General features: G+C 25.7%; 1 protein-coding gene across 1 annotated transcript in view; it reads left to right on the top strand.

Annotated features, from left to right (window-relative positions):
• Positions 1-14255, top strand: part of LOC145832303 (meiosis-specific with OB domain-containing protein-like) — a 37219-nt gene that overhangs the window by 21975 nt on the left and 989 nt on the right. The window contains exons 3-6 of the mRNA XM_082939621.1: positions 1524-1672; positions 2712-2811; positions 6185-6374; positions 9291-9371. Of these exons, the coding sequence (XP_082795747.1) occupies positions 1524-1672; positions 2712-2811; positions 6185-6374; positions 9291-9371 (520 nt within the window). The remainder of the gene's footprint in view (positions 1-1523; positions 1673-2711; positions 2812-6184; positions 6375-9290; positions 9372-14255) is intronic.

The following is a 14255-nucleotide window of genomic DNA, read 5'->3' as shown; positions in this document are numbered from 1 at the left end:
GAAAATAAGATTGTTACAAAACAAATGTTGTTTACTTGAGGTTGTAAGCTTTAGTGCACAAAAACTTTTTCTATCTACTTATTACGTGTTGTTAAAATGATATACGGAATATTGATTTTATTGGGATTCATTTGTAGGGATCTTTATTGGTGATATACACGTACTGTACGTTGCTAGTCCTAACTTTATGTTCTAGCTACTTAAATTAGATAAAATATCCTTTCTATTGAATTTTAATATTAGTCAACGTTTTCATAGAGTAAGAGGTAAACTATAAAAAAAATTGCAAAAAAAGAAAGAACAGTTTGGCCGAAAATTTATGGTATGGTATGAATGGAATTGAGAGTAAACTATGATGCTAATGTCATGGTTATGTTGTTTTAATTTGTTGCTTAAACACATTAAAAATAGTTTTTAGTATAATTTTACAAAGTTATGTCGCCTTAATCCAACTGACTATTTACGAAAGACTGCCACACTGACTAGAGAAGTTGCCCTGTCCTATTATTAAACATTGAAAAAAAGAACAGAGGTTTATAAAGTTATGAAAAAATAAATAAAACAGTACTTACAAAATATTGTTTGTGTTCCTTAAAAAGAAGGAAACGAAATTTCTAGAATCAATTAGTCAACATACTTCTGTTAATACAATTTAGGATAGCATAATCTTATAAAAAACATATTGAAACCTTTGTATTTTTCATTTTATATTTAGTAACTTCTATAGCAGGGTTTTCCAAAATCATTTTCATAATCACCTTCCTTTATTCAGGGGTCGGCAGAAATTTATTGGTCGTAGGCCGAATTTGGACAAAATTTTACCAGGCCGCACTTGTAGGTTTAGTTACAACAGGACTTTTTTTTTCTATTAACCCCAAAATAACTTAAATTTTGAAAACTCCATACGCTACAATATCTAGTGTTAGTTTCATATTTACCGTCAATTATGCCTGAGACTGGGGAAAGATTTACATCGTAGTTTGCCAACCCCTGCCTTTATTAGATATCGCCCCTTCACTACTTGATAATCCACTTACTTTTTGCCGCTTTACTAATTATCCTCCAATTTTGCTACCCCTGTCTTAAGCACTTTTTATTATTATCATTATGTTACTTGAAAAAAATAAGCTTTTTTTTTTGTTATAATCTTACCCAAGGGTCAAAATACAAAAAGCAGCTTAAAGTTTTGAAAACAGAGAGGTAAAATTAAAAAGCAACCCCCTTTCACTCCTTACTACTTATTACTCCCAGTATCGCCTTTTTTTTTTGAAACCCCATTCTACAGCAACGAGAAAAGATTTGGAAGTATGTCTAACACTGTGTATAAGTTTATGCCTTATGGTTTACTTGTATCTTTTCAGATTTTTTTGTATCTGAAAGTTTAAAAAAAAAACTTTATTTTTCTAAAAAAAAACTTATTTCAGTTAAAAAGATACAATAAATCACTAATATGCATACACTTTGTAAGATTTATTTAAATGTTTTTTTGTAAGTAATTCACTATGTTATTATAAAAATTTTAGATGGGATAAAACATCATGTGAGTATGCGAGTAGATGGAATGAATTTACAACCATTGTGTTTGCAACTGACATTAAAATATCGTATAGTCAATATAAGAAAAAAATTGTTGGATCATCTTCCTCAAAATCTATTTTCATTTGCAATCCAGGTGAAAATAAAGTCATTTAAATTACTAAAAAGTTTTATTGATTCAATTGCTATGCTCGATGTTTAGTTTTTTGATAAATAAACAATTCAATCATAAGCTGAGATTTGGCTAGCAATAAAATAGTTTATACTCTATGTGGTATAGTTATAGTAATTTTAAATCTGGTAACTTTTTAGAAACTGATGAATCACTTGAACTGAATCATTTTGCACAAGAATTAGCGACAACTCAACCATCACATATCTACCACAACGGTATTTTTTATAAAATGTTATATTAAAAAAAAAATAATAATAATGTTTGCTTTTATAAGAAAATTTAAGTACAAACTATAAATTAATGTACAAAATATTTAAAGTATAAATGAATATAAAATCTTCTCCTAGTTTTTAAAACACAATTGGTTTTGTAAAAAAGATCATATACAAATGTGTTTCTTTTTGTATTTACTTTTGTGTCGTCTTTTTCTCTCAAATTGAAAAAATATGTACTTAAAGTATGTCTTTTCCTGTTTCTTTTAATTAGACGTCAAATTGAAAATGAGTTCTTAACCTGAATAACAAAAAAAATATTGTCTTTTAAAAAATATATATATGATCTTATGACTAAAACTGTGATATACTCTTCTATCCTTTTAAAATTAACAATTACTCCAAAACTGTAAGCATTAGAGGTTTTGTAATAATTTTAGTTGTTGATGTTAAACTTAATTAGGTACTGCGGCCTTTTCTGTTCGTGACTTTATCACTTATTTTACTGCTAGTATGAAAAGCGCTAACATTATTTTGTGTTTTGACATTTTGTGTTGAAAAATAAAATAAGTGCAGATTAGATGAAACGTTTTATAAAACACTATACAACAAGATAACAGCTAAATAACTAAATATGCGACAGTACAATACACTTAAAAATAAAAAGTAAATAACAGTATTTTTTTTTAAACCCACATAGGGCCCACAATAGGAAGTAAGAAAGATGTTAAGTTTTAAATTTTTCATTAAAATATATATTTCAGTTATAATTAAAACACATTACACAGAAGATGAGCTTGAAAACAACGGTCCAATTACGCAAAAAACGATAGAAGAATTAAAAATGAATTCAAATATTGAAGGTAGCACTGAAAAGGCTATTTTGATGTGTGCTATAACACAGTTAAATATTGATTCTACTAATACGAATTCTTTATATATTTATAGATGGTACGTTTAAAAAAAAACTAGATTTAATTTAGTACTTATACGACTTTTTATGTGATTCTAACTATTGGAATATCAATAATAATCATTTTCACACCTTACAGTTTTTTACTAGATAGGCGTCTTTTTCACATTTTAAGCTATTGTAATAAGCTTATTATTAATTGAAAAATTTCCCGACCCCTATTCTAAAAGCTACTTTTGCAAAGCCTCATTATAGTATTTTCTTAGTAAATTTTAAGTCATCAGTAAATATTTTAAAATTAATTGATACATTAAATTTTCGTCTACGGTTGTAGTATTTTATTTATTTCGATATACTTTATGTAGTTATAGAATACACAAAAAAGCATACTGATAAAAGTTTTACAGTTAAAGTTGTTAAAAGTTATTATTGAGATTTAAATAAAAAAAAGTATTTCCAAGTAAAATACCATTATAATAAAACCTTAATTTTAAATTAAGTTTTAAACTCTAACTTACTATACTAAATATGTTTATTGTAATTTTAACCCGCAAAGTTGAAATCATATTTAATCACTGATAAATTGTTCTGTTCTTAAATTATTTTTTATATACAAGGTTGCCAAAAAACCTGGAATCCTGGAAATTTCAAAAATAAAACTGGAGTTTTAAATGATTTTAACATGTATTGTATTGAAATTTCAATTTGATACAAAAATATTTCATATAGATATAAAGATATAAGTTTTTTGTTGTCATTAAATTTTTATATTAAAAAAAAACAAAAGCAGGGTTCGTGCGCATCAAGCTAAATCAGTTTTTTGAAAAGTTAAAGTTTAAGATTTTGCAAAATATCAGTTTTTTTGCTTGAAATTTTTAGAATCTCAGTTTATGTCATTTTAAATGCTTGAAAACTTAATGGATAGTAATTTTTATTTTTCTTAAGTAAGTCTTATTAAGGTGTAAAATTATTTCTAAATATAAATTTAGTTATTAAAGGCAAAATCAGTCATTATTTGTAGAAACGAATGCTTAAAGCCTCTTGTTGAATCTCTACAAGAATTTTAAGAATCTTTATTATTTTGTTTTGATTAGATTATATACGTCATAGTTATGAAAATTCTATCCTCTGTGTTAAAGCCGTATTTAAGCAAGTATCAGAGCAATGATTCGTGTGTGCCAATAATGGCAGATCATGCTCTTGATATAATTAAAACTTTAATGAGTATAGTTTATAAAGCAGGCCATGTTAGTAACGTCTTCAACTTAAAGCATCTCCAAAAATTTAATTTCAGTGAAACTAATGCTAAGTAGCGTACTATCTTTTTTGGTTGTTCTGGTCAATTTGAACTAGACCAACTAAAAATACTAATCAAATTGGCGAAAAGCTTACCCTATGTATAACTGAAAAGGCAAAGACATTTGTTGTTAGCATTATTGAAAAATTGAAGTCAAGATTTCTGGTTGGATCGTCTTTTCTCCATAAAACGACTTCTTTAAATCCATCAAAGTTGTCAACTTTGGGGAAAGACGCTATTTTATTGCGCTTTCAAAATTTAGTACAACGGTTGTCACAGCAAAAAATTATTGGTTATTATGTTGGAGATAAAAGTTTAATTGAATTCGAGCAGCTAATCATCAAACAAGTCAATGTTTTTATGTTTAACAGTTATGATAGTTGTACACAGAGGTTGTTAGACAGCTTTTTTAGTAATGTAACTTATAATTGACGAATTCATTTGGATCATTTGGCACGAACCCTATATATGCGTGATTTGTGGTAGATGCAACCAAGCCCCAAAATTTGATAAAGATAACAATTCATTGAAGCAGAAATTACAATGACCAGTTAAAAATATTCAAGTTGCTGGATAAGCGATTGATAGATGTTGAAAAATTACTTTGTTAAGTTTTTATTTTCTTTAAAAGTGTTTGTGAATATTTTTATTTTGTTAATTTACTATTTTAGACCCTCCCATTTAAAGTCATTAATTTTTAATGACTTTTAAAGGGGAATTTCTTTACTTTGATAAAAAGATCAGGCTAAATCGGTCATAATCAGGCTAAAGCAGGCTAAATTAAAAAAAAATCGCGCACGAACTCTGAAAGTAGCTTTACAGTATTTTGTCAATGCTGTTATGCTGTCTTCACAGTTTTTCACCTTAATTTTTTTTAATAATTTTATACTAAAAATAGATCTAAAAACTTGTACTTTTGAAAACCTGGAAGAAGTTTTGGCGACCCTGTTTATAATTTAAACAGTTTGTATTTAACATAAATCTTTTGAGATCGAAAGTATGAAGGATTTTCAAACATGTTTGTAATAAAATTAATTAGGAATGTTTATCTGAACTGGACAAAATTATGTTAGATAGTATTTACATTAAGTTTCTAAAATTAAAAAATGTATATACACAATAGATTAAGTTTTAAATACCTTTATACTTTTTTTTTTCAAAATTTTCAGAAACTTTCTACCTTAGAGTACTGAAATTATAATTTAAACTTTTTTGTTTGAAAAATATTCTTTTATTGTTAATCATCTTTTTAAAGTATGTTTTTACAGCTCCAGTATATCTCAATATAATTTAGTTATATTTCAATTTATTAAAATTTTATCAATGTCATATAACTTGTTTGAAAAAATGATATCTTTCAAGAATTGTTATGTTAAACACTCACCATATTCTTAGTAAATCAGTTTTTAAACTCTAAAAAATATATAAATTAAAACAACTAAAGTATTTGAATTAAATTAGACAGCTATGCATCTTACTATTTTCAGCAGAGCTACATAGCTTCATCATCCAATTTTTTAGATGTGTACGTTTTAAAGTGGTTCTAATATAGTTAGTAAATTAAAAAAATATTCAGTATTTTATTTTTAGAACCGCTTTTCTTAACTAGTAGACATATAAAAGTCAGTAAAGTCATAAACGGCTTTTGAAGTTATGAGATTTACGTTGCAACCACTTTAAAGCATACATAAATAAATTAGAACTAGATATAAACAAAAACTATAGAGCTTTTTATCAAAATTTATTGGTTGACTACAAACATAACAACTTTTAAAAAAAATGTTACTAAAGATGTATTTGAAAAAATCTCTCTTAATTTTCTTCTTGAAGCTGAAAATAAAAAGGCATTAGACAAATAAACACTGTCATAATTTTGCAAGTTAACAAGTAATTTTTTAATTACTAGCCACATAGTTCACAATATTTCGAATAACAAACTTAATAAAGTTTTGTTATATGACATTATACATAGCTGCTTTACATTTAAATGTGTTTTAGTTGACCATTCAATTTCTAACCTTAAGTATTATATTTGTATTTTTTAATCATAGTTCGTTATGCAACTATCCAGTAAATGACGGTAGTGTCACTTCGTGCCCTAATTTAAAATGTAGTCAACCACAATCTCAAGTTACTTTCAATTGTGTATATGATGTTAAAGTTGGTCTGTCCGATCACACTGGTACGATAATGCAAGCTAAACTAACAAATCAAGCTGCCGAAAACTTGTTTAATATGAAGGTCAGTTTTTTTACTAATGTATATGTAAAGTTATATTTAAACTACAAGAAATTTACATAAAATAATTGATAAAAAACAGTGAAATAGCCTAATCAATTGCAATAATGGACAAATTAGATTTTTATATTTATCTAAACATCTAGGAGTTTTCAAATGTAGCAAAAAAAAACTTACCATTAAGGTATTTGAGAAAAAAGAAACTTTAATTTTATGTGACCATAATTCGTTCAACCAAGATACAGAAAGCAATGCGATTAAAAGTAAGAGTGTCAGTAACTTACAGTGAATGATTAAAAATAGTATAACAACGCATTAAGGATGTAATTGGCAGAATGTTTTGTGGGGAATAACGCTAATTAAAAAAAGAATTGTCATAGTAAATAAAAATCTAGTATTATGAAGTTTTACTTTCTGTTCTAGTATTAAAATCCTCTCTGTTCTTTGCTCGACGTTGGGTTTAATACAAGTTTAAATTATCTACAAAGCCCATTTTAACTTAATTTTTGATTCAAGTACTTTTAAAACTTTCCTCAGCAAGCAAGTAAAATAATAACGTTAATTTTGCAGCTGACAGAATAAAAACTGTTAGAACAAATTTTTCTGGAGTAAAATTATAAACAGAGTACGACGTAACAAAAAATAATAACTAAATTATATTTAGAAATTTGCTAAACATAAGTTTTAACTGTGTTAAAATGGTAATATGAAGCCTTTTGCTTAAAAACCGTTTTTTATACCTACAAACTTCAGAAACGCTAAAGAAAATTTTAGACTAAAACTATAACTTTGACGTAGTGAGATATTTTGCAATGTATAACTAGAAAAACTTTAAAAATCATAAGAAATAGTAATGCTTGTTGTTTGCTGGAGTTTAGAACCTAAAAAATGACAAGGAACTAAGCTAAACAAAGCTCAAGTTTTAAAATTTTGACTATATGTATAATATTTTAAAATGAATAACCAAAAAATTAAAAAAAACTTTAATTAATTATCTATAAAGAAGTAATATTTGTTTGTTTATATTTGTTGTTAATAGCAGTTTATTTATTCAATCACTTCCTTAAAAGTCTAATTCTAAATAGTTTTATGTTGTGTCTAGAAAAATATTCAAAAATGCTTCTTTAAATCTTTTTTATATAATAATAAATCAAACTTTTTTTCACAACGCATATATACTTCCACAATTTACTTTAATTGTGTATATAGTTATTGTAATGTAACTTGTTTTAAATCAAACAATTTAAAGTTCTCGACTTAAATGTCTTTAAGGAGATTTATATCCAATATTTATTTCAAAAGTTTATTACAAACAAAACAATGTTTCACTCCTATACTTGCATATAGGAGATCCTCAGTTGTTGTAAATAGGTCTTATTCAAATAGAATCTTTTTTATTCTATTTGAATAAGACCTATTTACAACAACTGAGGATCTCCTATATGCAAGTATAGGAGTGAAACATTGTTTTGTTTGTAATAAACTTTTGAAATAAATATTGGATATAGTTATTGTAATAAATAACTACATTTTTACTTATTTACCATATTAATAAAACCAAAAACAAAAAAGAATCAGAGTAAATCAAGCGTAATCAATTAATTTATAAAAAAAGTAACACGAATAATGATTATTTGATTAATTTTTTCATTTTGTTCATTATGTTAAAAAGCATATAAATTATGATATAAATGTACATATAAATTAAAATGATTTATTATTTAAAATGTTTTCACACTGAAGAAATGTTGAAATATATATATTTGTTTAGAAAAAAATTATGTTCTTTTGTATTAAAAATATTTAAAAAGCAAATCTATGTTTAAAATACTTTTTTGTTTTGCGTAAGGTAGTTTGCCATACAATGCTTGAAACGATTTGTTGTGTTTTGTAAACAGTGTTTTTTAAAGAATTTTTTTAAAGCAAAACTTAAACAAATCATTAATCAAAAAAAAAGTTTATAAACTAATTGTTTCAAAATGCACTCGGAATGACGCATTAGTATAAAACAAGGGTCGGTAAATTGCGGCCCATAATGTACTTGTCAGCAAAAAACTTTTTTTTAAACAGAAGAATTTTTATAATATTTTAAACATATAATTAGGTTATTCATATAATAATCAGTAAAAAAAAAGTACTATATTATTGCAGATTTTATCATAATTTTGGCTTAAAATAGTAATTTTGTTACAACTACTACAATTATTTTAGATAAATGGCCCGCGAGAAAACTTTTCTAGGAAAATTATCCCCTTACATATAAAAGGCTGCCGACTGCTGTTATAGCCACTATATATTATTGCTTTAAAGAACAAAAACTAATCGTTAACTATTTTGATAACGGCATCATTAAAAATGTTGAAGATTTTTGCATAAGGTAATGCTGCAATTACTAATCCGATAAACGAGGATACCTGTAAAAAGACCTACCGGTAATAAAATTTTTAAGAATAGTTAATTATTCAGTATAACATATTGTATAATGCGTCATTTTCTAATTTTAGGTACATTTTGTTTTATCTTGAAAATTCCTAATGTATCCATAGTTGTTAAATATAAATAACAAAAAAATGTTTATTCTTTTAAATTACAAAAAAAAATTTAGTGTTCATATTTTATTTACAAATTAAAAAATTTAAATTGCGCTTTAGAATTTAGTTCAATCAATTAAGATGTCAACAACTCGATAAATTACAATGAAAGTGAGTCTAAATCTTTAAAAATTAAGTCATAGGATAACATAGTTTTGCATGAAATGACGCTAGATGCTCATATTGCATTAAGCGTCAGCTTTGCACGGGTGATAGACCAAAACTGCATTTTTGATACCAAAAAAAACTTACCTTTGTTTGAGATTTAAAATATAATAATAATAAATACTGTTTACTGAATATACCACAAAGTAAAAAATCATAACAGTTGAGTGAGTTTTTGAAACTGGACGAGGCAGAACTAACAAGACTAAAATGGTTTTGGTTGATGGAGCGTGTAAGATGTAAGGTTAGTAGTTACGTCACAAAACAAGGAAAGCTGTTAACAAAGGTAGAAAATTTAAATCTTAGTACTACTCAGCAGCTACTTAACGAGTCTATTCCTTTATAGTGAAAACTTCTACGTTGTTGTATGTGTTTTTTTTTATTGAGCATAATTTTAAATTGTTTGATTTCAGATTTTCCCTTAATAACTATTAAATTACCATTTTGGTTGAATTTATAGTTCTTTAGTTTAGAAATTATATAAACACATATTACAAATATTAGTTTTTTGTACAAGATTGTTTATATTTTTATATATTCCTATAAATTAAATTAATTTACTTCATTGAAATATGATTTATAGCTAACGAATGTTGTTTTAATTCATAGATGTTTTTATATTTTTATTTATTTGTATTTCCATGTGTTATTATTAGTATTTAATTAAAAAAAAAGTTTAGTTTTAAACGTACATTTTTTATGGATCTCTTAACTTAATTTTTCTAATGTCACAAAGTTTTATTTAAACTGGTTACTTGGAACTATTCTACGATAATAACACAAAATTAAAGTTTTTAGTCTTCTATTTTCTGTAATTAAACAATAATTAGTAAATTAAGTTTGTTATCATAAGGTTTTAAAATAGATATTATTGCTTAATACTTTTTGAAATACTTAATTGATAATAAGCATTGAATAAGTGTTATGAAATTTTATTAAAATCATCATTTTCAAGCTTTACATTTTATTTTTAGATTTTATTTTAATCATCAACCACTTTATTACAAATGTTTTTAATTAATTAAAAGTTTTCGATTGAATAAAATTGAAGATATCAAGTTTTTAATTGTTTGTTTGAAAAAGTATACTATTTGAAAATTTTAAGCCATTTAATACATGTTTTTTTTAAACAATAAGAAAGTGTATATAAACAGATAAACACATTTATTTAGTATCATAATAAGTGTTTTCTCTAAACAACTTGTGGATTAGTTTAAAAGTGAAATATAACTAGTAAATAAAACGTTTCTTTTTCAAATCACTTATATAGTTATTTTTCAAGAATACACGATGTGGCTGTATTTCGTAAACGCATGGTTGCCGCTGCAAATCTACATAATAATCCTGACCATGTAAACTGTTTTTTGACTTCTTTAAAATTTTCATACTGTATAACTTTCTTATAAATGAACTATTAAAAATCTAAACGGTGAAAGCATAACGAGGCTAAGTAGGGAGTAGTGCTGAAGGGTTGAATAAGAGTATTATGGTCAGAGATGGCTCTGCGTGCGCTTGCCTTAAATAATTTATATTATTAAGTTACGAACACTTAGTATGGTTTAAGATGAAACTTTTATAAAAACAAACTGAAACAATGAGCAGATTAAATGAAACTTATTGTGGAACACTAACTAAGAAACAGCAGGTTATTAAAATCTGTATGCGATACAAATAACAATTAAATTACTAGAAAACTGCGCCCTACGAAATGTCTTGTCATTTAAGAAATTTAAAAATAGTAAATATCCGTTTTATATAAAAGCATAGAGATTTTGTTTAATTTCTTACGTACAGTAACCTCTCACATCTTTACGCACTCGTGACGTTACGCACTCTCGTTTAGTTACGCATTTAAGAATTCTCAAATTTTTTTAAAATAAAAGTTTTAATTTTTTCTATTATTGCACAAATTAGGTGTTTTGTATATTTTTGATTTAAATTCACCTCTCTATATCTTTAGACTTTGTAAACTTATGTTTCTTGACTAATTGATAAACATTTAGTTATACCTAATTCCTACTCAAAAAATCCATTAATATATCTTTAATACAATGCAAGACAAGTTTATCCTTATGTGGGCAAAAGTCAAATTTAAAAAAGTTGTAGTAACATAAACAATTTCTATTAAACATTTTATTTTATATATTTTTGTTCAAATATGAAGAAATCCATTACAGCACCAAATGTGTATTTTTGTAAAAGGTTATAGACGCAAATTTTAATATAGACACCACACCATTTCTTAATTGTAAACAAATGCTTAATTATAAATTGAATTTGCTAAGTAGAATAGGATACAAATGTTAAGTATCAAATAAGCCACATATTAATAAAGATAAAATCTACTTATTATTGAAATTAATAAAATAACAAGTATTATTTTTTTGTATAAATTTCAATCCTTTTGTTTTTTAAAATATGCATAGTTTTATCCTTTATTTTCATATTTATAAATAAAGTAATTAAATTATTAAAAGTGGGATAGTCCCCAGTCTGCTTTTAACTAGAAGCAATATCAAAAAACAGCCATTATAATAAGTATATTTGGTACGTCTCGTATCTTTACGCACTTTTTCTGTGGACACAATGTGCGTAAATAAGCGAGAGGTTACTGTACATAATTATTTGTTTTAGAATAACTATATGAAAAAAATATTTTGATAGTTTTGACAATAAAGTATTTGGTCATAACTAGTGATCTACCGGATATTGTTTTAAAAAAAGATTCGAATCTTAACTAAGATCCTGCCGGATTCAATTGATGTTAAAGAGCATTGAGCCAAGTGTTTTTGTAGCAACAAAGCGTGTTTAATTTAATTTAGTAACCACAACAAATTTATAATAAAATAACCCTGTTTAGCTTCGAGCTATAAGCAAACCGTCAAGCCCAAACAAATCTACAGTGTAAGATCCTTCTGTGGAAATAATTGACTTATCTTGTAAATATTGATGAATATATTCTCTTTTCTGTAGAAAATGTTTAATGTAAAACCCACATGTAAATTTCTAACTTGCACTTTATTAGCATGTATTTTATTAAATTGGAATAATGTATGACCATTTGATAGATTCATTGTCATTTGCTTCCTTTTTTCTATGAACTACAGAGATGTATTTATAATGCTATTTATGTTTGTGGTCTTTAATATGTGGTCCCCAAGTACTTAGCTAAATTACGTATCTTACTACAAGTAGCTTACAGTACTAAACTTACAAATATTGGTCTTACTTAAAGTAACCTATTCCTAAGTTATGAATAAATCACAATTTGAATTAATATCAAGTAGTTTATTATAAAGTAATCATTATTAAGCCTCAAGAATTAAACTATATTAATTTATACATTATTTGTCTATAATATCACAAAACATGAAATAATACTTACAATGTTGACAAAATAATCGTTACAATAAGAGTTTTCACGGCGTTAGTTCTTAGATGGAAACAAAGTGTTCTGGTCGCTTGACAAAGTATAGACTGCTCTTCACTGGACAATGTATATTTTCTTCGATGTTGTTTATACTTGATAGGCTTAAGCTTAACTTGATGACGCATTGATCATTCTAACTTCATTGATCGTGAACGCTAAACCAGCAGAACAATAACGCGTTTTTGATAGACAAACGCCGATATATACGCATCGGAAAGAAATTAACTCCTTCGAATAAACAATGATGTTTTGGAAATTTAGAAAATTGTTTTGAGAAAGCTTAGAAAATGTTTTTATTCTTACAGCTGTTATAGTGTTCTAAAATAAATTCTTTCTTAAAACTATAAAATAATGCATGCATTTGGCACAAAGCACTTTTTTCCTAGATTTAAAATTCTAATAGATTTTTATGATATTAGATCACTTACTTTCATATGTTTTATCCTATGTACATTGTATTATAACTAAGTTGAATTGAAAAATAGTGACCCAGAAATTATCGGTTTAATTTCACTTAATTATAAACTAGAAAACAGTTATAAGCCTCATTTAAGATGGCGAAAGCATCTCAGCTTTGATGAAATATTGCTACAGCTAATAGTAGAAGAAAAACAAATTTATAGTTCGAGTAAAGTTTAGTAATAATTATTTTGGAGGTTGAATTATCTAAGTTCGACCAGATCTTGATTTTTAAATCCGATAGATCGCTTATAAACCCCTAATTAAAAGTTTAAATATATATTTCAGTTCTAAATTGATTAATTTGTTTTAGTTTGGACTTATTTTGAAATAGAAATAAAAAAGTTTTTAAAAATAAGTAAATTGTTAAAATTTTTTTTTGGTAGTACAGTGCTTATTCACTTATCCGAACGCTCACTTATTCGGACAGTTTCAGTCGAGAAAAAAATTCAAAACATTTCAGTATTAGACACAAAAATTTTTGTGTGATACAAATATTTAAGCTATCATGCTGTAATAAAACTTTAAGTGTATTTACAAATAATGCAATCTAGTTAATAGTTATGACGTTCACTACTAAAGCTTATAATCAAACTCTGTTTAAAACTAGAATAAGGTTCAAATTTTTCATTTTGGTAAATCTGTTTTTGATTATAAAAACATTTTGAATTTATTGTTTCTCTTAGACAAAAAAAAATCTTTTTTAAAATTTAAAGTTAAGGCAGACGGAATTACAATTAATGAATATTACTTGATTGACCCTCTAAAAACGTTTATCGTTGCAGAGGGCTAGTAAGTCTAAAGTTTTTTTTACCTAAAACTTAGCTTGTATTATCTATCATTTTATTATCTTTTACTCATAATTACTATCTATTTATTACCAAAACAAACTTTTTGTGTTATTTTTGATTTTTATCAAAATGTGTCTTTCTGTTTAAGTGGCCTTGGTTTTGATGCCTAGGTATCATATTAACAATAATAAAATTATTAACGAAATAGAGACAAGAAATTAGATTGATAAAAGAAGAAAAAAAGTTATCGACCGAGGGTAAGGGTTAGTGGTAAAAGTTATAGTAAAAAATAAAAGTCCCTTCATTTATATTTGACACCTACCCAGTACTTACAACAGAGATTAGTAATACTTGTTAATCAACAGTCATAATAAAAACTGTTGTATTGTATAACTAAAACCAAATCTTAAACTAAAAAAATAGTTCTTTTAACAAATTTTTACCCTAA

This window comes from Thalia democratica, chromosome 3, assembly GCF_965202585.1.
Source record: "Thalia democratica chromosome 3, ktThaDemo2.hap1.1, whole genome shotgun sequence".
In the NCBI taxonomy this organism is placed as follows: domain Eukaryota; kingdom Metazoa; phylum Chordata; class Thaliacea; order Salpida; family Salpidae; genus Thalia; species Thalia democratica.
The sequence above is the reverse complement of the archived record's forward strand: the minus strand, read 5'-3'. Positions and strand labels throughout refer to the sequence as shown.